Genomic DNA, 27,297 nt, shown 5'->3' with positions numbered 1-27,297 from the left:
CAAAGTCATGCTTCAGATGAAGAACAGCTTCGTCCAGAGGCTGCACCAACACCATATATCTAATATAAAGTATTTACTATCAGGTGTACTTAAACTCCACTTATTATCAGCTACATACCTCCACCTTAATCTCTCGTTCGCAGTCAGAGAGGCAAAGTGAAAGCACAAAATAATTGGAGGTCAACTACTGTAACTAAGCAAACAGATAAGCAGTGAAACCTGCAGCAGGTCTGAGATAAGACTGAATGAAAAGTGAAACCTGAGCGGAGCGGTTTCTAGTCGATTGGCATTACATATAAAACTTGATTAGGTATTGTATTTCTACTTTTTCTGACTCAATCATTGTCAGAGCTAAATAGAGCCAAATGGGAACATTTTAGAAAGGCTTTTTGGGGGATTTCAATCATGGAGTGAGAGGAGGGCATCGTGTGTCCCCACATTTGTGTTTGCGAGGACACCCTGCCGACTTCCTTTCCCCCTTTTATTATTTACTGTAAGTCTCACCATATTCCGCCTCATTCTTGAAGCTGAGCCATGATGGCAATGATGACTAACATAGCTATTCTGTCTCATGACACGTATACAGCCAGAACAAACAAGAAGCACGTGACAAAACACTGGAGGATGTGAGCAAAAAGCAGCTTCCTGTGTCCCAAACAAGTCAGAACTTACCAGGAAAGCATATAAATGAACCGGCACTTACGCCATTCTTTAATCAGATTTGTGTGGCAGTGGACAAAAAAATGTCTAAGCTGAGAGACTATCCATGTTAAAAGCCCTCGGGGAGGAACCGAGAGTACAGACGAGGTTGGTCGCGCTCCGGTTCATTAGCTCGCAGTTCTGCAATTCAGACACGTCAGTCAGATAAAGAGCCTCGTATCCTCCAGCCACATCTGTGAGTACTGCACGCTCTAGCACATAAGACGGTCAAGCTCATGCCGAAATCATGGGCTCCGTGCCGCTGTGGACCTCCCGCCCTAATCCCTTTCATAGTTAACTGCCAGTCAGAGTTTGTTTTTGAGCATCATGAGGCCCTCGGCCATGAGACAGCGGAGCGCAGAGGGCTCATAATCCTATCCGACAGGAAATGGTTGGGATGCCAGGATACATCCACAGCAGGACTCATTCCCCCACATGGTTTGCGCAACGTTCACTTCTAGAAGCTGCAGCACTGACCAGTGCTCACTCACACACTCACACTGTGTGTGTGTGTGTGTGTGTCCAATTAACTCAAAAACCCTAATGAGGGTAAGGATAAGGACAGAACACAGGTGTTTAAATGCTTCTCTTTAAACTGCTTCTAAACATATCAACTCATTCCAGAGAAGGTATAACACATTTTTGTATCCACTACAAAAACACGAAGAATAAACAAGCACTAAAAAGGTAGCAGCACCTCATTCTAAAGTCCTCACCTTTGGCCTAGTGGACATCTTTCTGACACGTACCACTTCCTGTTGCCGTGTCTCGCTGAGGACACTGATTGCAACCAGACGACAGAACCGTCACTTGGCCTGAAGTTAACAGTTGAACACTAAATGTTGCGATTAGCCTCATAACGATGATTTCATTCAAACTCAATGTGTCACATTAACATGGACGCCCACAATCCTAATGAGGCATCATGCTGTCATTTTACAAAAAGCAAGCAACATTTTTTACCGAGTATGTCACTTTGGCTTTTGTTAAAGGACCGAAGGACACAAACATGCACTTCAAGATTTCAAGATTTCAAGATTCAAGATTTCAAGATGTTTTATTTGTCACATACACACACACACACACACAATTGGCAAGTGTGTGCAAAAATGAAAGCAAAAATGGGCAACAACAAAGTGCAACAACACAAAACACAACAATTTAATATTTGTGTGTGTGTGTGTGTGTGTGTGTGTGTGTGTGTGTGTGTGTGTGTGTGTGTGTGTGCCTAAGAGGGGCAGTTGTGTGGGTCTATGTGGGGGTCCTGGTGGTCAACTCGATGTGTCTATTATGATATCTTGAATCCATGTTTAGATGACGACTCACTTTTCCACTTTTTATTGTCGAAATGTTTGTGTCAAAACAAAATGGCCAACTTTGGACCAATACCTAAAACTATATAAAATCAATCCGTTCCAACAGAAGCCAACACATCAAGATCTCATTTTTCCACACACTGGTTGCCTGGCAATCAGCAATGTTCACAAGAGTGTGACAATCACATTACAGTACGCAGCTTTGCATTAATTTAAACCAGAATACAAGTCTTGACAACTACTACAAACTACATAAGAGCAGCGCAGAGCTCATCTGTGCTTCTGGAAATCAAGCAAACCGACATCATGGGGCATAAAAGGGATGATGCAACACGCTTTTCTTTCCACGTCTTCCTGCATGCGTGGAAATAAATAAATAATTAAATTCAGTCAGTAGCTTTGCCAGGTCGAAGTTATAGTAGTGAAGCAAATGACACGTCAAATGACTTTGAATGTCCTTGGCTGAGGCAGATGCTGGGATTAATTGAATTTCTATCATTGTTTGAGGGGGGGGGGGGGGGGAGATGAATGGAATATAAAGTAACTCAATAAAAGTTGCACTCTTTGAGGACTGCTTAACAAGATAGAAATCTTTGGCAAGGGCTGATTCAAGGCAGTAAAACATGAGGCACGACCAATAAAGACCCGGCTGCTCTAGCTGAGTGAAGCCTCACTGACTCTTTATGAGCGGCACAAAAACACATTACTTACACACTTTGACAAGTAGCCGAGGCATGAGCACACCAGAAGGAAACAAACATGCTGGTCGATAAACAGCAAGCAAGTCAAAATGTGAAAATAAATGAAGAAAAAAGAAGCAGAAGAGGATGGACATGCCTGTTCTCTACATGTACGACTGTCCCGCTCACACATTGCTCATGTGAAACTAGGACCAATGACAACTCATAAAATATGGCATCTGCCATCTTTCAACAATATTCATGGTGCGTTCCTTTTTAAAATATATTATGTTATTAAGAATAACACAATAAGTATATTGGACAAAATCAGTTCAGGTCAAACAGAATTGTAATTATTTTTGGAAAACAATTTTAGCTTACAGTATATACAATCTTTCAGCCATCAGTGGATCTACATAATTCACATGATTAAACAGTAAAAACTGATATAATTTGGTTGATCACCTATCGTGCACCATTGTAACTAATGTATGGTGCAATTTTACTGAATGTTGCATCATGGGTGGAGTTTGTTTCTTCATTGATCAATAGATGGTCAGACTACCAGATCTATGAACATCATAACTTTCTAGAGCCCAAAGGCAACGATATGAACATTGAAAAACGTCTAGTAATGTCTTGATTGATAAGTTTGACTAACACAGATATTGTCAATTAATTTCCGATGGAGTATTGAACATGCTTCAGGAAGTAGAAAGGGTCTATGGCTTGTGTTGGCATGACTTACCTGGAGGGCACAGTTCATCATACGGATGATGTAATCAAACTGTTGGTGGTCCAGTATGGCGCGGTTCTGCTGAACATGAAGACTCAGTTCCTCAGTCAGACACTGGCGTGCTGTCTTCCCTTTCAGTGCGCGGAGTGCAGCTGGCAGCGCCTGTTGAGAGGAAGGTGGACAAAGTGGCTTTAAATAAAGAACAAATACCTCAAAGAAAGTGGCTGATCTGATAAGAGATGTTGATTAGAGATAATTGACAATTCGTGATGGGTAAAACAATTGTAATAAAAAAAAGAAAGAAAGCAGGCCCTTGTTTTATAATATATATTATTTTTTGTATATATTCCCACTTTGTACACACACAGTACTCTGAGCTACGATGGCCTGCCGTATGGTTAATGACCATTTGGCAGCAAAAGGATTTCCAGGCTCATGAGGGGGTTCACAGAATACATGCTATGCATTCTTACAATTGCACAGAAATGCAGGCCTAGATTATAACTGGCCAAAATCCCATTTTAAACACATTGGATGCACATTGGGTAGAATCACTAACAGCGGCCACGATGAAGGACATCTTTGTGTCATATAGATGCTTTTAAAAGGACAGGAACCGATTAACCTCTGTGTTAAAACAATAACTACTGCATCATGGATGGAGTGATCGATTACAGGCCCTATCGATTTCTGTGTGGCAGCTGGAAGATACGAGAATGATGATGGTGAGGAGAGATCTACAGCTCCTTAACGGTCTGCTGATTCAGTGTGACGCAAAGATGTCTTCAGTTGATGAGCTTGTTAAAAGGTTGAGGAGCTCTCCCGAGGAAGGACATTGTGCATCACCTTTTCAGTCTCCAGAGTCTTGTTGTCAAATATGAAGGAAATGCAGCTTCGCACCACCTCCAGCCTGCGAGCGCTGTTAAACACGGGGCAACTCTTACCCATAATGGACACTAGGATACAGAAAAGGAGAGGAGTCACAGCAGCTTCAAACTATAGCTGCTGCAAGCATCAGAGCTTTTTCACAAGTCAAATATATATTTAGCAAACACCCGTTCTGTTAAAGCTATGACTGTGAAAGAGATTTAACACAAAGATTGCAGGTATGTAAAGCTTCATCACAACAGTATGCGGGTACAAGACGGCAGTTGAAAGGTGACCATACCGACGGGTGGTCCAGCAGGTACAACACACTTTTTCTCAGATCGAGTAGAAGGAGGAGCGCTGCTGTGCTTAGCCACACCCTCCTGCATCATTTTCTCCACCAGTTGGTCATCCAGCAGGGGGAAGGGTACCTGGTGCACCCGCAGGTGGGACCCCTCCGAAGGCCGGGGCAATTTCTGGAATGCCATGTGGGGGTTTGGGTTCTCCTATAGTACATGTGAAGAGGATACACAGCTGTATGTACAGTGGATATACAGCAAAACATGTGCAGAGCATGCTAAAATGAAGAAATATGCGCTATACAGTAGAACACAAATACAACAATGGAAATACAGCTGGAGATATTTGCATGACGTCTTACATTTCTGTATAGCTGATCAGAGAATGACCTGATGTGCTTCTGCAGATTGGCAGGGCTGACCTCTTCTTCCTTAAAGCTGTCAGTGTCCAAGGCCACCAGCTGCAAAACACACAACAAAACAATAATATTTACTATTAAGAGGGGCTGGATCATCTAGAAAGCACATAAACCAATATCACAGTGCTCCTGCAGCATACCTAGGTCACCATCATAGCTGATAGAGTTCGTCCATATGTCACCAGTCCACATTAAAAACTCTTTCGTCTTTGATTCAGTGTACAAATGTTGTGTATGAAGTACGACTTAGAGCTTAAAAATGACGGGCAAAGTTCAGCTTTAAGTGGAGCATCATGGTACAGTACCTCATCAAAGAGATCGCAGGCTCGGTAAGGCGGACCTCTCTCTGAGACGAAGCCAGCGAAGGCCATGCCATCCAAAACCTTGGTCAGAAAATCATTCTCAATGAGGCCTCGTTGGCCCAGGAAGGCAGTCTGGAAAATGTCAGAATTAGATCAGTTACAATTCCATACAGATGGGAACAATGTAATATTGTTCATATGGATTTACTGCAGACTGAAAGACAGAAAAAAGATTCCGAGATGTTAAAAATATCTCAGCAAGAGGTCCTGAGACCAGCATCTTCTAATGTTAAAATCCTGGATAAGTTATTTATTCAGCATGAACAAAAATGGAAATAAATGTAGTTATAAATGACTACATGCAAATAAATGTACTCTTTGCAGAATTATTTGTGCTTGTGTGATGAAGAGATAAAACACAGTTCACTCAAGTCTTCCCCCTCTCAGCAGTTCCAGGCGAATGAGCGGAGCATTTGTTTATAATGTGATCCATGTGGGGTACTTTCAGGGTGATGTTCTGATGGGTTACCACGGAGACATCACAGACACGAACAAACAAAAACCTCGGCACAAAACAAAAAAGTAAACCTAATACGTTTCATACGGTCATTGCCGGGCTTTACCCAAGGTTACGGGACTGTGTCCGAGAAGCTCGCATAAACAAAAGGATAACATCATAGAAGAGTCACGAACACACACACACACACACACACACACACACACACACACACACACACACACACACACACACACACACACACACACACACACACACACACACACACACACACACACACACACACACACACACAAACATCCTTGGCAGCTCAAAAAGAAACATGCCAGTATTTGCTAAATAACTTCATTCTTTGGTCACATATTGGACAAATGCATTAATTCCATGATGACGATGTTACCTTGTGAAAGTGAATGACGGGTTCAGAATGGATGCGGATGAGCTGCAGGCAGGACCTGTAGCCCTGGAAGAGTTGTGCAAACAACCTGAGGAAGACGGCCCTCACCTCCTTATCCTGGAACACACACACACACACACCTCATCAAGAAACTATGCCACAAATGCACGTCTGATAAGTTATTCCGCAACAGACATGTAATTTATTGTGAGAGTAATGGGTGACCGTCAGTTATTGCTCCCACTCAAACGCTAACCTTTTTGCAGATAAGAGACTTTCTTTTCTTTTCTGGAGGATCGTAAATGAAAGAAGGACATTTGATCGTGATGCTGACTCACCAACAACTTGAGGTTTGAGGGAGCAGTGCGAGGCGGAGGGAATGCATTGTCTGCTATCTCCAGATCCGGGTGCAAAACCTACACAGAATACATGTTTCTCCACATTATTTATTTAGAAGTGAACAATGCTGCACAATGAGTAACCAGCTAAAACAGGATCACTTTGATTTGTATACTTGGTGTTGACAGTTGAATTGCTTTCATGAATTAATTACTTTTTGCTTGCTTAAATATATCATCAAATGTGGAATATTTAAATAGCAGGGCTGCACCTGTATGTGTAGGTTTGTGCTTACCAGGGAGAGGGCCGTCTTTGTTTGGTGTAACAGAGGTTCAGGGAGCTGGGACAATTGGATGCACTCAGGAATCTTTATTGTGCCTCCATCCAGGTCAGCAATGATGACATCCAACTGGTGATACACACGTCATCACAGACACGTCAGGTGGTTAGATTGCAGCAGAAGGGAGTGCTGTGAGCAACAACACGTATGCCGGACAAACATCAGCCGAAACCAGTTAAATAAACATCTTGCTGAAGGGCAGATCACTTCATCTTCTTGTGTACAAACTTCCTGAAGTTATCTTTTCCTGGTCAGTCGAAAAACCAACAATATAACAATTCAGCCTGACGTTTAGGATATTAAAAAAAACTCCAATATTTGTTCACAGGTTATTAACAGCATTGAACAATTTAGGGATCTTCAAGTTCGGTGAATAAGAACCAGAGATTACTGGATGCCTGTGACACATCTTCACTCACCAGATCCTGGATTTCAGTCTGAAACATGGAGTGAACTCCAATGATGAAGGGAGTGGGTGAGCTCAACACCTCCAGCAGTCGTGAAGGCAGAATGGGGATGTATGGGTAACTGAACACGGGAAAGGACACAACAGTTAATACACAATCCGTCCAATGAGATGAGCAAGACTGAGAAATAAATGTGCAAGTGAGAGCTTAACATGTACTTCCTGTGTTTGAGTATACATTATTCTGAAAGTGAAATGCAAGTGGTTACACTCACAATAACTGATCTGGGTCAATTGGAACCGGTCTCTTTAGGGTTTTTAAAAAATAGATTGAAAGAGTTGGAGGTAGGTTCATCTGGTTGTAGATGTTTTCTTTGACTGAGGTATGTGCACCTGTGTGAGCTGGGTTATGATGACTTGAGTCTTAGTTTTGGTTTTATTCATGCTGTGATCTAAAAAATTATCTTTCTTTTTTTTATATTGTCTGCCACTGTTTTATGTTGTATTGTATGAAACATTATCTAATTTGCTACTGCTGCTGTCTTGGGCAGGACACTCTTGTAAAAGAGATTGTTAATCTCAATGAGGCATTTCCTCATAAATTTAAAATAAAAAATAAAATAAAAATATAAGACAGCAGTAAAGCGAAACCTGCCCGTGGCATTCAAATGACATTCATACATTAACAAGATTAATGTTTTACATCATCATAATCATCTACCAGAAACCAGGGCAGCACGACATGGACAATAATGACTTCATAACTGATATACAGCATAATGATAGAGCGACTATTGCTGCTTTCACAGGAAATGTTCGCATAAGAAAATACTGAAAAAGATCCTAAATAATTCCGGATGATTGACAAACAGGTATAGGGAACGGCTAGATGATCACATAAATGTATGCTACTTGTTTATCTATGTTGTTTGCTGCTACTATCTAGCTGTGGGCCATCAAACGAAATGTCATTGTATAACAACAATGACAATAAAAATCTCTTATCTCTTACTTATATAAAGCGGTCTGTGAGAACAAGAAAGATGTGCTTCTGAAATGTGCTGCAGCGGTTCTAGGAGTAGTTTAGTTTTGCTCATCTTGTTGGGCACTTGAAACAGAGCCATAATTGATGTTAGCCGTAAAGCCAGAGGTTGTCAGGACAACATGTCTGCTCTTAAAACAGCCTATTGTCTTAATGCATGTATGATACGTTTTGTCTGCCACTATTTATTCACCTGCTTTCTTACGTTTGTTTTGTTTCACTTTTAAAAACTATTTTTTTCATATATCTTTATTTAACCCTTGTGTTGCCTTCGGGTCATTTTGACCCGATTCAATATTTAACCCTCCTGTCGCCTTCGGGTCAATTTGACCCGATTCAATGTTTAATGTCGGTGTTCTTTCGGGAGTCAACAAACAAACATAAAGTACCTCACACTTAAACTTGGAAAACAATATTAATTCTAATAATTTTCTGGAGATTTTAATAGCTGGGGTCATATTGACCTCAAGGGTAAAATATGTTGGTAAATATAAAGGTAACAGGAGGGTTAAACATTGAATCGGGTCATATTGACCCGAAGGCAACACAAGGGTTAAAAGGGGCCATGTACAGTTAAAATATGTCAACATTTAATGCACTGTGCCAGATTGAAGCGACAGCTAATTTGCATCTGTAGTCCATCGATGAATCAATGGACACGGAAGCAGCAATGTCGTGGTTTAAATTTGTAAAACTGTAGGGAGGAAACTTTACTTCTGCTAAACTTCCCTCTGACTTTAAATAATGTGTTTCACAAGATGAATATAGTATTGCGTGTATTTTTCTCTAAAGAATAAAGGAAGTTAATCACGCCACTTCCAGTAGAAGTGAATTCTGAAAAGTGAGTGGAAAAAAATTTATTGGAAATTTAATAGATAAAATGTCAAATATTGTGCTTTAAGTGATCTCATCCAAATATGCTTGTGTCTAGCAGTCAACACAATAACGAACAAAGTTAATCATCTGTTGAATCACAAGCCGTGCAAGTCATGACACCGGCCGAGATGTTAGTGGAAAGTCACATGGTGGATCGTGCACGCTTGAGTCGAACACATGCGTACCTGTACTTAAGGGGAAACATGAGGGCTTCCAGTGCGCGACATGCCTCTTCCAGCCTCTGGTAACTGGTGGAGTGAAACAAAACCTTGTGTTCCGTCAGAACCGCATAACACAGGCTTAGAACATTTTGGATCCCTGGAACAAAAAAGAGAACATTTATGACATATTTGTTGGTGTGCGACTGCCACATTGTTGCTAATCATTCATCAAGCATTCGTGGCTATTTGCGGAGGATTTAAAGCTTCAAACACAGATTACATCACACGATGTTCTGTTTGTATCCATAACATCTTCAAGACTGATTACTCAAATAATATTCTGTGAAATCTTGTTGGCCTTTTGAGACCAACCAAATCATTCCTAATACTGTATAGAAGGTTGTAGTGCTACTAAATTGGTTGGTATTGTTTGTGTACCAATCTCATTCAGAAAATAGGTCTGCCATTTCTGGAGAAAGTGTTGCACGACTCCAAATCCAGACGAGTTAATTGGATTCTGATTTTAATTCTCAAATTCAAGTGCAATGTTCGAGACTGCGATCAATGCAGCAACAAAAAGTCTGAGCCGGGAAAAAGCCCGACACTCTCGTGGCTATTCTCACTTTATTTTTTTAAATAGAGCTTTCTCTTCCCTGTGCATAGGCCACTGCAGCCTCGTTGATTTATTGAATAAACTTTCCACTCTATGAACATGATATATCTCTGTAGTGTGTCGTGTCTTCTCTTTGGTAGGTGAGCAGTGCACCTACATTGTGTTTACCAAGCCTCAACGCAACGGTTTATGTATTTAACTAAATTCCTACTAGATTACTTTTGCATTGTCCAGATTTTTTTATTTGCATTAAACCGTTGTTGTGTATTTCTTCATCAACAACTGCAATAACACTGCTCTTCAGAGTCTCCATAGTCTGCTCTGTGACCACTGCTTTATTATCGAAAGCTGCTCGCTCATGACGATAAAAACAATACATGTTCAAGGCCAAATGGGTCAGTTGATATGAAACAATGAATATAAGCCTAAAGGAAAACTCATCTCTGAAAACAAAAGGAAATTACACTCTCATACAGTATAAATAATATTTCAAATACCGACATGACAATCAGGAAGAATTCTAAGTTTACAGTTCCTGTTATTGTTTCCTATCAAGCAACACACCGATGCATCACACATTGGAGTGATAAAGGGAGAGGAACACCGGCAGACATACCAGTGCCACTTGGGGTGCTGGGTCTGGATGTTTGCCTGTCTGAGTGGAGCGCGTCAGTGATAAACAGGAAATGGAACAACAGCCTCCACAAAAAATGAGATTTTAAGGGGAATAGACTTTTCAAACCAAATGAGTCGTTTCATCTTTTAAAGACACGGTAAGTCGAATGATGTACAACGCTCTGTGTGCTCTGCCTCGCTCGTTCCACAATTGAGGTTCATGTTGCATAATCACACCTCAGCTTCAGGTGTTTACTTATCTTATGGAAACAGCAACGCACTTCCGAGCCCTAAATAAAAAGTGACAGCAACATCCCCGGACAACAGTTGAGACAAAGGCAACAAACAACAAACAACAGGGCTGTTGATGGCCGGTTTTATCTCGCCCCGGGGGACTGCGCTTCCTGTGCAGTGTGACATGTTTAACACACATTCCTCTCTGGTGACTCGGGTGATGCGTGCACACAGAATGATGTGCTGAACTGACGACCTGCGCGGCGACTCGCCGATCTTTAAATGTACACGAGGATGACCCGGTGAGTGCAAATGATACACTCGCTGTAGCGTAGCTGATATTTTTGTAAAGGGGAATAATTAACAGCCAACGTCTAGCGGCTCGACTCTCAAATTGTATACGGGACATAAATGTGTCCTGCGACAAAGTCCAAAACAAATATTGTATATTATATGAATAGTTAATCAAAGTGGGGTTGAGGACAAAGCCAACAACACATTCCAACAATTTTCTATTTTTCCAACCCTTTCTTCCTCGCATGATCCGAAGAGTAGAGTGAGCCATGTGGTGTCTATGGTCCTACACTCTGCAGTATGCATGTGTAAATAAGAGTTAGATGAAAGGAATGATACCCCCGTCATGTTTGTTGACACTGTCAGCCAGCAGACGGTTAGCATAGCTCAACGTACAAACGGGGGAAACGGCTATCCTGGCTTTGTCTAAAGGGGGAACATTTAAAAAATGGTCTACTCTCTATTAAGAGGTTATATCTTGTTTGTTTGATCTGTAAACAGGTATAAAACGAATAAACTGTTTTTTAAGTTATCTCATTTCCACTGCGGTATTTAAACACTAATGTTGCATATTAAGCAATGAACACCTTTACAGCCCATATTAGTTATGGCACTTGGAGGACTAACGTCGCTGCATAATGTACTGAACTGATTCATAGAAACAGGCTTATGAGGGCTGAAAGGCCATAGCCAGGATTTGAGTCAAGATTGCTGTTTTTTTCTATCCAGATTGGCTACAAATGCATGACTTCCACCTAACCCTGATCGCATGACGTGTATCGTGCAAGTACCCCCCATGTGCATGTTCAGCACGTTGTCCAAACAAACAGAGGATGGTGTTAATACACTCAGGAAATAAAAGCCACTCTGTTTTGAATCACATTCTTCTAATCAAATGAGGGCCAACTTTCCATTACAAATCAAATTTCAGGTGAATCATATTAAATTTCACTATCAGCTCTAACAGATGTAGGACTAGAGTTGCAGAAAGCAAACAATTTCTTCTTAAATAATCTGAAAATCGAATGTACAATAAATTCATGATTTATGCCAAACCATAATTTTCAATGGCTGAAAAAAGTGATGGATACACTCTTCAAACACCATGAGTCATGGTTATATCTTTGAGAAAGCACATATTGATTGTGCAAATCATTTACAGTCTTACAATATTGAGCAATCATGGCAATGCAAAACCAGCAAAGTGAATCAAATCTCCCTCATGTGCTCATTCCAGCCCAGAGAAACTTACAGAAACGTGGATGGGACAAAGCGAAAACCACATAAGCTTGCTTCAGACACATTCGGTGTAGAATTAATCCAAGTTCTTAAAAGCTCGTTGCTAAATACTCCTCATTGTAAAAGTCCCACAGAGCTGCAGTTAACCACCAAGAGATTAGCAAAGTAGAATGAAGCCTCTAAAACCCTGAATGAATGTAAAACATGTCCCAAACACACACTCAGACAATGCCACTAATGTGATTAAGACACATTTTCTTTGAGTGCCATAATTGTCTGATTATAACAACTAACAACACAAAATGTCTGAACACATAAATGAGATATTACGCAGACGTGACAGACTGCAGAAAGAAATGATTGTTCATTCATTAAATTCTCCCCGGCGGGGTTTCTGGTTAAAACAAATACATGACGGGGCAGAGAAACAGTTTGTCATTCACAAGTCATGTCTTCCTGTCTCATGATTACTCGTTAGCAGTTAATCAAAGCGCCTCGACCCACCCAGCTGCTGGAAGAGCAGAGCAACACTTTTGCTGGTGACAGGCAACGTGTCGTTCAAAGGCGTCTGGATGAGCTGACGGTCTCCTGCTCCGAGGCTAAAGAGCTTCTGTATTGGGAAAGCAAAGGCGGCACATGTCATAAAAACAGTCATGGAAATGTTAACGGCCATCAGGTCGACAGTCATCCTGTAAGATTAACAGCCGATGGCACTGTGGGTTGAATCCGATAAAGCAGACACAGACGCTGCAGCTGCAGGACTGAATTAAGCATTTGAATGAGTTTGCTTATCATTGAGCAAAGAAAACATCAATTACACGTTTCCAAAATATAACTGATGCAGAAATGTGCTCTGAATTTAAAAAGTCCGTTCAAATGGTTTATCATTCACATGATATTCACTGAATTAATAGCCTCATCTTCTGACACTTGGCCACCCAATGGCAATAAACTAAATGTGTTTTTTTTATACCTAAGTAATGTATTTAAAATAAATATTTCTCTTCGCCGTTATGAACTTAATTTAAGAGCTCTGCTGTCCTACTCTAGACAGAGGTATTTTTCTCTTCGTACCATGATGGGAAAATGACAAATATGAAGAAAAAGAAGAAAAAGAAAAAAAAGAAATACTGCCTGTGGCTGGACAACAAACTCAGGCACCATCTCAACATGACACTCTTGATTGATTGCACAGCGGAAAATAAATAAATCATACATTTAACAATCACTGCCTCAAAATCAAACGGGACAAACATTACATAGACTGGTCTGGACTGGCCCCCTGTGAGGAACAGGCCAGCAGCAGGGAGGGCCTTACAGGCTGTGGATGCTTTAGCCTTACCTGGGATCCACCAGCAACAGGAACCTGGAATGTAAAGAGGTTGGACACCAGACCCTCCAGAGGGAAACTCAAGCTATCGATGTGCACTGTGTAGATCAGACCCAAGCACCCCTGAAAGGACAACATGTGAAATACAACAATGTCACATCACACATGGACACATACAGAGGAGAACTACTCTATATAGTTATCAGTATTACAGCTCACGATTAAACACCATCCGTGGCATAAGGATAATGTCTGATAGTTGATTCTTACAGCATCTAACAAGGTGTGATCAACTCAGTCTGAGATGAAAAGATCAGCGGTGCTTTTCGCTCATGTACTTCACTGAATTGCATACTTATGCTGAAGCACACTAGGGCCTATTTTGCAGACAGTACAAAGCAGATAAGCGTCATCTCAGAGCTGCAAGATGAAAGCCTTGATTTTGACAAAAAAAACTGAACTAGACAGAAAAACATTTTTGAACCAAGATTTAATCATATGGCTTATTACCCGGAATATTTCGGGATAATCCAGCCTGGACACGAGAATGAGACTTTTTGGTGCGAACACTTGAGCTGGCTGGATCAGGCCATCGTCCTCTGCCTCCTCATCTTCATCAGCTTCAATACACTTTGATCCCTGAAAACATTAAAAAAGAAGCTGTTCAACACAGTGCCATGAGATGTACTGTAGAGCATGCCAGCACCGCTGAGCTCCTGCTTGAGCTTGTGAATACATCATGTGCCTCAAACGCATTACATTGTCCAGCACTCGTCTGGCATGTACTAAACATGGCTTGTGTTAATTGCTAATTTTTCTCTCCAGGAAAAAGCAAACAGCTGTACCCCAACAGAGTGATCAATGGTAATACTGAGCATTGTATGCTGTCATTTAGTAACACGTCTCTAAATCAATTTTCTCTTTTCACTTGGGAGATGAGTCACAAAAATGGCTTGAAAGTAGAATTATGTAGGAAAATAAATTGTCTTCCTCCTACAACACAAAAATAGCCAAGATATAACTCTTGCATCAGACGAAGTCACAGCATCAACTCCAAAACATCTTTAAAATACGGCTTTGTCCCCAGAGATGAAACACACATTCGAGAATGTTGAGACTATTAATTGGCATTTCCCAATCCGTACTCATTCAGCACAGCTGCTAACACAGCTGGAGCTATCCATGAACACGACAGATTTTTCTAAAATCCCGATGAGGATAATAGTAAAAGATCTCGCCTACGATGAGACAAAATCATCGATTTTTAACAAACTATATCATTGACAGTGAACAATATTATTTATTGTTGATTAATAAGTGAATTATTCAACCAAGTTGGTTGAATTTTGCACACATATTCTATGTGCAATTTCTGTGGTGTGTTATTACTCTAACGGTTGGAATTTCAGGTAATAATATTAATCTGAAACAAACGTTGACAGCAGGAAAGGAAAGCATAACCTTCCTGTTAAAGAGAACCACATTCAGATATGTAACAACAAGTGAGATTATGATGACATTTTACAGCAAGTCAAAGGAACACTATAAAGTACTTTTTCTCTGATCAAACACGGCGTCTAACTCTCCCCAAAATCCCGACTAATTTATCCTCAAGGCAACAACCTCAGTCTGGTTTTAATTGTCCCTATCGTGGTTCCATGAGCCCTATCAGAGCACTAATACTTCTCCGTGCTCATTCCTCACTAAAGCCTTTATCACAATCTGGTATATTTCTCGAGGCAGTGAAAACATGCAATAAGTGCTTCAGTATCTGTGGACCAAGGAGTACGGGATTAAACTATCCCATTCAGATGGGGGGTCACATTTCACCATTATTCTTAGGATTTGGTTCAATTATTAGACAAAATACATTCCTTTGCCGCCTGTCTGGACTCTCCCTGGAATCCAACACGGGAAATAAAGATGAGAGGAAGGATTATTAAAACACCCTCACATTTCAAGAGGATCCTCAGTGCCAGACAATGAATCCAGCAAGGTGTGTTTATTTTACACACAATGATGGATGAGGCCAAATATATCCTAATAAAACAATTAACACAAGACTGACAAAAAAAGGTGGGCTATCAAATTAAAAAGTCTTCATAATATTGAATTTATACAAAAAGTATACATAAGACTTGGTCAAGTCTATTTTTGACACAGACATACGCCTCAATTACTGGAAGCTGTAAATTGTTAAATAAGTAAAAAGAGTGTGTATTTTCAAAACAGAATTAATATTTTCCAGATGTATACGTGTTCACCCTGCCAACAGCTTCAGTATTGAGAAGCTTAGAATTCTGCAGCCACTTCTCACATTAAATGTTTACGTTATTTAGGACAGTATAGTCATAAACACCTAAAAATGCTTCACTAACATACATTAAATGAGCAGAAATGACAAAATAAACGAATATCTTTTGCTTCCGGTCTGGTGTGGATGCTGACAGTAAAGTTTATGGCCCTCTTTTTTTAACCCGTGCAACTTTTACAACCAGTCCGGTAATCCTGTGAACTTCCTTTAAAAATAAAGGTAGTAAGGCTGAGGAATTATGACTGTGAGAGACGGAGAAAAACAGTTTACACTAATACAATGAGTGAGGTGAAATACAACAAATGTACATGAATCACAGTCCCTTTATTTAATAATCTCAATAACAATTTGTAAATAAACCTTTTACATGTTTTTCTCTACTGTATAGATGGTGTATATAAGGAGTGGACATAGTCACTGTGACATCATTGACCGATTGGTTTGTGGCCAACGCTTTGAAACCTTGACTTCAGCATGTTGGCCGTCATCATCTTGGTCTTTTGCAACCAGAAGTGACACGAGAGGGCGGAGCTAAGGATAACTGAACACTTCACATTGGTTGGTACCAAAACATTTCAAATTGAACTCAAAACACACTGTAAAAAGGTAAAAATTCGGAGACAAAAACAACTCCTAGACTGGACAACGCCGTGGTAGCGACCTGCCCATCACAAGGTAGCCATGCGCTGAAGCAGACACTGATTATTCTTCTCACTACTCTAAATGGTCACAATTATTTTATATGAACATCAGGTTGTATTGAGGAAGCCTTGAGACTACTGATAGAGATCATAGGCTCATGTTTACAATGTTTACTGAGGTAATAAATCAAGGGAGGAGTAGGGACATTTTCCCATAGACTGCAATACAATCAGATTTATTTTTGCAACCAGATGAGTCACCCCCCCCCCCCCCCACCCGATGGCCAGTCTAAATGTGTTGTTACTGACTGTCCCCTCCGCTCAGCCCTTGTGAGAGAACCCAAAACAGAGGTTTGAGGCATTGAGGTTTCAATACAGCTGAGGGACCAACCAGCATTGGGCAATGAAAAGTCTGTTTGGAGGCTCTTAAAGAAACCCCCATAACAGTTTACAACTAGGCTATTTTTGGTTATTTTCTCCCTTTGACGTGACCATTTGCACTAACTCCTTCCTCATCTCGTGCTTTTTGGGAAAATGTGTCCAGTTGTGCAAACATAGGAATGTTTGTAATTATGGTCCAATTCACGCAACAGGGTGATGAGGAAAGCCTGAACTATTACGGTATCGTTTCTCCAAAGTTACTCCCCGATGATTTAAAAGCTGACTCATCTTTCTCGTACACAGCCACATTAAAATAATAATGATAATGATAATAAAATGATCAACTAGATATGCAAAAGGATGTGAGGTCACAGCGGGCAGAGCGACAGGAGTGATTTAAGGCCTCTAAGAAAAGAAAACAGTGAAATAATTTGCCTGGTATTCTGAGGGTTTTTGGCAGGTTGAGACTTTAATGAGATCATTTCTAAGTATAAAAATGACCCCATCATAACAAATCTGTTGTAATCAGTACTTTTATCTATTTTTTTCAACAGTTGTGCCGCTAATGTGCAATCAAAAGCAATCTTGTATACAAGAGTATGCAAATCAAATAAAAGGCACTGAAGTGGAGCACAGCCACTTCCTCTCTTTTCTATCAGCTTCCCTGCTCACAATTTATGAGCAGCCTTTGTTTTCTAATGCACACAACAACAAATCCTTAAGTTAAAATAGTGCAAACATCTAAAAATAAATGTAAAAAATACGTAAAACAAAACACAAGAATCATGGCAACCCAACCTAGATCTCTCGGTGGATTGTAAGAATCACGAGAGAGACACAAACATGAACCTCAAGCTCATCACGAGTCTGCAAAACTCAGGGTTATCATTGGGATGATCTTATAAGGAGCCTCGTAAAGAGGATGAGAAGCCAGCTGTTCCTATAGATGTGTTGCACAGCTGTTTAATGGAGTGGCAAAGCAAAATATTTGTGCTTACAGATTTCACTACATTCTTAATGAGTCTAGTGTGCAGGCTCAGTGGTTACCACTGTTCCCTCCCAGTAAGACATCATTAGTACATGATCGCCGTGTGTGCGTGGTTTGTTTGTGTTTTTTTAAAATTTTGTTTTTTGCTGTTTTTTTCGTGTTCTTTCACCAGAGAGCTCATGCTCATCAGGGGAGAAGAACAGCTCCAGCCATCAGAATTTTAAACTCGGATTTATTTCCCACGTTTTTTTTAAAAGGTGTGCTTACTCTTTGCTCACCCGCCATCGCGTGAGAGACGAGAGGGAAGGCAGAGGCGCACGAGGGCGCGCCACGGATCGGGGATCTCGTACAGCGCTGCCGATATTATCTCTCCGTCCGCCGTCACTGTGCAACAACTCTGAGCACAACTCCAGCTGCTGAGTGGGGAGAGACACTTCCTCATCCTCCTCACTACTGTGTTTTATGGAATCATGGCTAAGTGGATCGCGCCCAGATTCTGCGCTCCAGCCTCTGGCTTTTCCAGGTTTCCGCCGGCGGCCGGGACCAAAGCTCTCCGGAAAAGGAAAGGGTGGGGTGGAGGAATTTACCTCAACACAACAACGTGCAGCGACGAACGGTGATCCTGAGCCTACACTGGAATCCTTATCATTCTTTGCAAATTCACTGCAAACCGTTCCTCCCACGTTCGCTTTTCATCATCATTGGTGGGTTTACATGCGACGCGAAGGGTAAGGGCGCGCAGGAGCAGGGGACCTCGCCGAACAGACGTGTGTGGGGCGGACGACCTTCCTGACTTTAGTTATTGGGGATTTTAACAAAGGAAAACTCAGCCACGAACTCCTAAATATAGACAAATAATTAAATGCTAGAGAGAAGAGCAGAGAGACCACACCACTGCTACACAACAATCAGCACCGCACGCCCCCGTCGAGCTGCACTGGGGAAAACTGACCACGTCATGGTTCATCTGATTCCCATACAGGCAGAGACTAAAGCTCTGCAAACCTGTGGTGAGGAAGTTCAAGAAGTGGACGCTTCAACTTCTCAGCTTGTGAGGACACAGACATATTCCATCCCTCCAGGGTGAGTTATAACAAACGACAAACCCTGGTTCACAGCGGAGCTCAGAGCATCTGGCGAGGAACCTACGGCAGGATCTGTTTGTCAGCTCAGCTTTCCTTTCAACTGACAATCATCCCGTCCTGCTGCAGGACAAGCTCTCCTGCACGCACGCGGGCAGGACTCCACCTGCAGGTCTGACCGAGACTCTGTGACGACGGAGGCAGGGAAAAGGGCTGGGGGCTCAGTTCAGGACCACGGAGCAGGTTCGGCCCCATTCTCTTCCTCTGCTGTTCTCCTGTTCTCCCTCACACCCCTCCAGTCACTCTCCAGTCAAGCTCCGGCTAAGCCCTCAAAGTTCGCGGATGACACCCCTCTCATCTCTCTCTCTGGGGACGAGACTGGTGGGAGACTGACCACCTGGTGACCTGGTGCAGCCAGAGACAACCTGGAGCTCAACGCCTAAAGACAGTGGAGATGGTTCGCCCCCCTCTCATCCTGGCCGACTCGCCGACGCTGTGGAGTCCCCTGCTTCCTTGGCTCCATCATCTCCAGGGACTCAAGTGAAGCCATGAATCCCATCATCACCAAGAAGGCCCAGCAGAGAGGGATCTTTTTTCAAGGCAGCTGGAGTAAAACAACCTGCCAGGGAGGAATGATGTACAATTCTACCACGGCCATCGTTGAGTCCATCATCATCACTGCCACAGCCCCAGCACCAGCAGCAGCAGCAAGCGATCATCCCAGAGCGGCATCCGAGAGGGCTCCTGCAATCTGCCTTCCCTCAGGGCCCTCAGGTCTCCAGGGCACAGAAAAAGATTGTCGCTGACCCTCCCACCCTCGCACTCCCCTCCCTCCCTGAGAGGAGGAGGAGTGTCCTCTGAGGCACTCCCATCATGACACCACCACCACCACCCACCTTTGACGGCGGTCGGGCTCATCTGGACCCCCTCGGGACTGACTGACTGTCACCCCTGTCACCCACCTCTTCTTCCACCTTCCTCCTCTCCTCCTCTTTCTCTTCCCTTTCCTCTCTCTCCTCCTCCTCCTCCTTCTTCCTCCCTCCTCACACACTCCTTCTTTTAACACTTTAACTAACTAACACCACTTGCACACACCCAAACACATCACATGTTATTATTTCTTTGTCGTGTCTTGTGTTGTTGTTGTTGTTTGTCATGTCCATCCAAAAATCTTCCAAAAAAAAAAAATTCCTCGTTTGTTTGTGAAAACATTCCTGGCAATAAAACTGTTTCTGATTCTGATTCTGATTCTGAGTATGTTTTGTGGGTTTTCACATGTTTACTCCCAACAGTCCTTCAACAGCTGTGCGAGGGGAGCTGAAGACTGACTGATTGGCGGTTGGCCCCGTATGGACCGTATGGACTTAAAACATACGCTTCATTCTGGGATAAGCGCGGCTTCCTGTGACCCTGAACACATCAAACAGTTAGGGAGAATAAACACATGAACCATGAATTCAGAAAGATGTTAAAAAACAGTTTAATCCTCAAAAGTAATCAACCTCAAGTTTGTTTGTGTGCGTGTGTGTGTGTGTGTGTCTTACCTGGAGATTGACCTCAGCCTCGTAGAAAGTGAGGCAGGAGCAGTAGTGCCGGTCCGACTCGATGTCCGTCAGCACAATGGTGAAGAAGGTCGGTGCTTTCCTATTCCTGGACAGCCTCCAACCTCCAGGCTGGCAAAACTGAAAGGATATATAACAAAATGCCATTAAATGAGAATATCATAAAGGGCAATTCACAAAACATTCGTCAGATATACAGTACACTGTTACTTAGGCTCTAATCATCTCTGAGATATTTTCATTGGGATTGTCAAACATTTGAAATTGTTGAAAGCTCAGTGGTTGTTATGTCCCTTAAGTGAGTAAAGCAGATGTTAACTATGAAGTATTACAATTTTCTTTTTTAGAAAGTAATGTTCATCTAAAGTCTTTTTGGAATATTCTACTATTTATATTTTAAAAAATTGTTTGAGAATTTAAGAAGCACGCAAATCAAAACATAACAAAACAGCCATGTTTAGCAAATTGGGGGCATTTTAATTCAGAATAAAAAATGTCAAAAAGCACTTCAAACTGGTTAAAGTCTCAAAGGATAAGTATGAGTCAAAACCAACGGTGACAAAACATCTGTAAAATATAGGAGAAAAACAAGCCTTTTTTTCATGATACAGTGTTCGGTGAGAAATAAAACGCTTTGCAGTAAACTGATCTTGGAGATAGTTTCACAGATATCTTGTCAAACACCAATAGAACTGACCAAATGATGCTTACATTCAGTCCTTAAATCGCTGTACAGTAGCAGAGCTGAAGACTATGACTGACTGGCCGTGGCTCTATAGAACAATTATACAAAGCACCCAGTGTACGATGACTACGTAACGCAAACAAATTAGGTGCCAAAGATGGGTGAGGAGAAATTAATGAATTATTATTCAAGAGAGTGAGACACGTTCAAGAGCAGAGTGCCAAAATATGGAAGGCATGCGTGCATTGCTCAGAAAGGAGAGCGTTAGTGTCTCGTCTCGCTCTGTTTTTGCTGGAGGTCCAACTGGCCCTGGCGGTGTTTAGACCGCTCCTCGGGGGGTTGCACAGCGGATCAGCGGACACATGGAGGAAGAGAGGACACTGGGTGAAGGAGGGGCGGTTGAGGCAAAAACAGATGGACTGCTGGATCTCTGTTCAGCCACAGGCAAATAAACTGGCACGGTAGCATCTCTCGGGGAGAAACACAAGAGCAGTAGAGAGAAGGGCAAGAAGAGAAGGAGAGGGGGAGAAATGAGGGCTGAAGCATCTTTCACACATAGTCACCCCTGTAAAGTACTGGGATGATCTTTCAGCCATCGCCAGAGATTATGACATTTTACACAAACACTACATTCAGGAATATTTCCATCTGGCGCCTTTTCACACGCCATGACAATGCTGGAACCGACGGGGCGAGGGACGGTCCAGTAGATGGAGGTAATGCAACACTTATAGACGCCAACCACCATAAAACTCAACGGACAAGAAGACGTGCGTGTGCGCAAAGGAAGGAGATATTTATATATATATATGTAAATATAATATTTTCAGTAACATGGCGGACAAGGAGACGTTTTTGTCCAGTGACAATGTTTTTGTTCTGTATTAAATAGTCAACAACTTTGCGAGACCAGTCAAATCAAGCGTGAAAGCTTTGGCTCTAACGCTAAACCTTCGCGGATTAAAATACGTCATAACGGGAGTCTTGGGAGTGGCTTGCTTGCTCCCCTTGAACATGTCTTTCGTCAGCTGGACGTAGTAACCCTTAACGTCCTTGTCCCTGCATTGTGACGGCTTTAATTCACCACACAGCCGTACCGCCGTTTCAGTCTTGTGGTAGAGAATTGGCAGTACAGATTCCCCTGAATATTGATCCCTGCCCCCATAAACACACAACCACACACAGGAAATGTTCCTCAACATGTCAGGGAAGACATGTGTGAAAGGAACTTAAGAGAGGAAGAGTGGAAGACAGGAAAAGGTGGTAGGGGGTGGGGGGTGGGGTGTTCGTATTTGGCTAGTTCAACCTGGAAGATAGGACCAGGAAGCCATCATCATCCAGCAGATACAATAGCTCACAGGAAATCTGTTAAACTTGCTTTGTGATGAGGTGTGTGTGTGCGTTTATGTGCGTGTGTATGCGCGTGTCGACACACACTCAGGCCAGACAGGAATCAAGGACAAGTGCAGATAACTGTGATCCTATCCTAAACTATTCCAACTATGCCATTCATTGTTGCTAAAAAAAGAGATAAACACCTTTGGGACTGCATCGCTCCGGAGATCAAAGGTATACCATCCTGTGTGTGCGTCTTGCATTTCTGTTTGTGTTTGAGAGAGTGACTGATTTAAATATGTAAGGAGCAAGAGGAGGCGTCATTAATTATCTTCCCTTATCTTAAATCAGTGTTTCCTTTGAGCCGTTATCTCGCCTGTAGGTCTGCAGAAAAACAGTTGCGAGCTGGCGCAGGCCCAGACACACTTCCCTCCAGTGTTTAGTCAACTTCACTTTATTCCAGGACGATTGCATCCAGACAGACACCTGACTTCATTTAAAATTCAACTAATGGCTGTCTAACTCTAAGATGAATGATCGTCTTGCTTAAATATCGTAGCTGGATGCAATAGCGGCAGTTCATTAAATTAATAGGAACATTATTCTCTTATGACTCTGAACTGCAAAAACAGGGAAATAAAAATTCAACAAACTCAATTTAACTGCACACAGCCGTGTGAAAACCAAAAATATCCTCATGCTTTTTCAAACATCCAACTTGAATGATTATACCCTTTGAAATTCAGTTAACCACAGAATGTGGATGCAAACTCATGGTTAATCCCAGAAGGCAGAATGAATAAAGATGGGATGTTTAAGATTTTTAAAAAATGATAAAGTGGGGAAGCAAAACAGCAATAACTGCAGAAATATCTCTCATATTTCTCACTGTATTTATTTCCTTCTGTGCGACATTCTGTATCCAAAAACAGAGAGTGAAACAGGACAGAAGGACACGTACAGGGAGAAAAATTGCCTTAATACGGACGGACTCACACAAGCACATGGCAGACAGAAAGGGCATCTCCCATTCCAGAATTAGATCTAGTCAAGTGACAAAGGAACTCTGGGACACACTTGCTGTATTAATGTCACAGCTGAGTAAACTGCTGCCCTCCAGCTAAACCCTCTGCATCGCATCATGTGCTGCAGCCCGGTATGATCCCCTCCCACCCAACTGCACTATTATTCACCTACTCAGCCAGTGACACTGGATCTCCAGTCTGACCTGCTAAGCATCGTCACAGCTGACCAGAGTGCTTGAAGAGCAGCCCCACTAAAAAGAAAACAAATCTGCACACAGAGACCTTGCCTGATCAGGACATGGCTGCATGCATTCTTCTACTGTGACAAGACATTGATGCCTGGTCATGCCGGCACAGGCCAGATATAACTGGGGCAGCAGCCACTACTAAAGATGACTCGAGACAGACAGTATGGTATCTCCTTTTAAACAGTCCATGTTGTATTTCTCTGGTATGATAAAGATGAAAACTTGACTGGAAATGGGAAACTTGTGTTTTTATTATGACTCCAACAAGTGAGAGTGCCCTACTTAGGAAATACAAAGAGACTTTGAAAGAGTTTCTGTTACCACAAATGAGCTCAATCCTTCAAATCCTTTTGGAGAGGCACATCATTTGGGTTAAGAAATGAAGCAAATTCAAGCACCAAAGTTCCACATCACACAAACACACAAAGCTACAGGATTTTAAACATGTGTAGACTGAGCTGCCACCTGCAATATGAGCATCAGTAAGAAATACCAAAACTTGAGAGAAAAAGGGAAATAATCCTCAAACCACCATGTCCAACCCTTAGTCAAGAAGACTTTTGGGTCATGAAATGACAGCCTGAAATATGATTAGAATACATCATCCCTGTAGCAATTTATTACTGAAAGGAAAATGTGTGTAATGAAAGAAAATCTAAATCCACCTATACTAATCCAAACTTCCATAAAATACTGTTGAACTACAGACGGAACCGAAACATAAAGTTACTACAAAGACATTGTGTCAAGGAAAACATGTCAACAACAGTGCTATTAAATCATCCTCTTCCTTCCACATTCATGTGGAAGAGACGCATGCCAGGCAGACAACACAATGACGGAAAGTGAAGAGCGTGGTGTCAGGGAAAAGAAAGGGACTGGCCAGGGGTGAGAAGGTCAATGTCGTGCTGCCGGCCCAGAACTCCTGCTTTATCAGGTCGTCAGGATGAGCAGAGAACAAAACAAGCAACGATGGCAGCTCCAGACGAGGATATAGGAAGTGGACGTAGTCGCCCAGACGTTGCCCATTGGTTTGTGGACTATCGTCATAAAGCCTCGAGTCCAACGATTTTTTTCCCCGTAACCAATGTAAAGAGGTCACCAACGTCGGAATGCGGAGGAGTGATGTAGTGACGCCGGATACTGTCAACCACAGTAAGCTTCATTGTCTTATTTCACTCTCACTCATTTAGAACATTGACATAATCTCCCCAGCTCAAGGTCATGAGGGATACAAGAAACAAAACTGTGGACAAAATGAGCATAATAGCACTGTTATCCAAATAATATTTAGTGGTTGCATTTCGTCAATTTACTGCACCAGAGTAGCCCCATCAAAGAGCAATCCAATGAGGTGCATCTCCCCTTCACTTCACTCTGCATCCCCACTTTCACCAACACCGTTGTTTTCTCCTTACTGATCTGTTATGCAATATCTGGCACATATGGTCCATTTTAGAGAGAGATTTTAGATGACTATGATGGACTGCAGTAATTATAGTTAAGCAGGACCGGGAGAGTCATCAAGCAAACATTGAAAACTATGTTGTACTATACTGTACACAACATTTCAAGCTTCATAAATGTCATATGTGTAGGAAACATAACACCTGAAAAACAACTACAAGATGTATTATTAATTGAAAGTACAGTCCAGCAACAAGCTTAGAAGGACAACTCTGCCGAACCCCCAACATCCATTGGGAAGATTTGTTCACTTCAGGGCAAATACGTGGGTTTATTTCAAGACACAGCATGAATAAAAAACAGACGGTTAGTTCAACAAATGCAACTTAAAAACAGAAATGCATAAAGAGGCAAATAATGGAACATTCCTTCGCATAAATCAATCCCCTGCCGGATTAAATCTATATTCCTTAAACCAAACCTGAAATGTTTGTTCGATGTTTACGGCTGAAATGAAGGACCCAAACTTTAAATGTGCTATAATGTATCAAAGTGTTGTCAAAAGTAGCAAACAAACACCATGTCTCCCAGGCATTAACAAGTTAAATTATAGTTCAAGCAGGGAACAAATTAACTCTTATATTAAGTAAAAGTCCACGGATTTTCCCTGCAATGTTTGATGACATGTTCTCATGGTGAAACTGATGTTAAAACCACTAGAATAAGATACCAATAAGCCGAATATAATACATTGTCTCATTGCTGTGACTGAATCTGTGAAAACTGAAACGAGTAGAGCGGTAAGGTCAACTGTTTATAACTCACGGCATTCTCCCAAAAACAATCAATGACTGTTTGAGAAGGACCGTCATGTACGAACATGCCTTCTGCATTAATCATAGCCTGAGAGTTTGTCAGCACTTTTTTTTAAAATTGATGTCAAAGCCATGTTATTAGAGTTTCCCAATCCATGTGATGCGTCAGATATTAAACAGAAATCTAGCGGTGCAGTTGTTTTTGCACAGTATGAATTAAGCTAAAGTATCGGTAGACGAGTGACAATGACGACACGTTATTCTGCACATGGATGACCAGACTTTGTAAGATCCAACATTCGGTACAAGTAAAATAAAAATAATCCAGCCAGTGGCAAGCAAGCTCTAAAGTCTAAAAGAATTACAGACAGTGTAATGATCCGTCTCCCAAATCACAACGAACAACAGACCAGAACAGCGCTTTCAGATTCTGGCATTTGGGACAGCCATGGTGAGAAACACAAACATCCTACTTGGGTTGTTCCTGGCCTTGACGTTCAACATTTAAAACTTGTTTATAATACATAAGTCCATGTGAGGGCATCACCTGTTAAGATATCTTTTGGAGATTTCTTGTACATAAATTTAACTAATATATAATGAAGAAATTGAATGATGCCATCCGAATTAAACAGCAGAGCATTGGCTACAATACCAAGTAATCCATTTGTACATGCTCTGAACACAAGTCGACAACCAAAGATAAACATAACCATAAGAATGACTCGAAAATGACTTGGAGACTCGAAAATTATGGAAATATGAACTATGATCCCGCAAGGATTATACTACCCATGAATGCCGAATGTCTCTTCGTAGTAGTCTCTTGGCTACGTCAATACACATGGCAGTACATATACCTCTGGGATACAGCAAGCGGATGAAGTGGTAGGAAATCTAATTTTGAATTGACTATTTGTCCATCAGCGCAACTTTGAAATCAAACGATAGAATTATGCTACCATAAGTTATCTTTGTCTATGCTTAAAACTAACTTTTTGACAAGGCGTTGAGCACTGTCTGATTTAGTTTGAATCTTTCAAATCGAACAGAGTGGCTTTAAGCAAAGCACTTGAAGTTGATACATGCTTGA

The 27,297-nt window shown here is 41.7% G+C and overlaps 1 protein-coding gene across 1 annotated transcript in view; it reads right to left on the bottom strand.

The window, feature by feature from the left end:
• sbf2 (SET binding factor 2) overlaps positions 1-27,297 on the bottom strand; it is a 91,136-nt gene that overhangs the window by 33,615 nt on the left and 30,224 nt on the right. The window contains exons 3-16 of the mRNA XM_056413641.1: positions 20,672-20,809; positions 14,232-14,360; positions 13,734-13,844; positions 12,896-13,001; positions 9,421-9,553; positions 7,331-7,439; positions 6,867-6,980; positions 6,571-6,648; positions 6,236-6,349; positions 5,322-5,450; positions 4,960-5,058; positions 4,600-4,804; positions 4,278-4,387; positions 3,444-3,593 (exon numbers count right to left, since the gene is read on the bottom strand). Of these exons, the coding sequence (XP_056269616.1) occupies positions 3,444-3,593; positions 4,278-4,387; positions 4,600-4,804; positions 4,960-5,058; positions 5,322-5,450; positions 6,236-6,349; positions 6,571-6,648; positions 6,867-6,980; positions 7,331-7,439; positions 9,421-9,553; positions 12,896-13,001; positions 13,734-13,844; positions 14,232-14,360; positions 20,672-20,809 (1,725 nt within the window). The remainder of the gene's footprint in view (positions 1-3,443; positions 3,594-4,277; positions 4,388-4,599; positions 4,805-4,959; positions 5,059-5,321; positions 5,451-6,235; positions 6,350-6,570; positions 6,649-6,866; positions 6,981-7,330; positions 7,440-9,420; positions 9,554-12,895; positions 13,002-13,733; positions 13,845-14,231; positions 14,361-20,671; positions 20,810-27,297) is intronic.

This window comes from Pseudoliparis swirei, chromosome 4, assembly GCF_029220125.1.
Source record: "Pseudoliparis swirei isolate HS2019 ecotype Mariana Trench chromosome 4, NWPU_hadal_v1, whole genome shotgun sequence".
Classification (NCBI taxonomy): Eukaryota; Metazoa; Chordata; class Actinopteri; order Perciformes; family Liparidae; genus Pseudoliparis; species Pseudoliparis swirei.
This window is presented reverse-complemented; position numbering and strand designations above follow the sequence as displayed.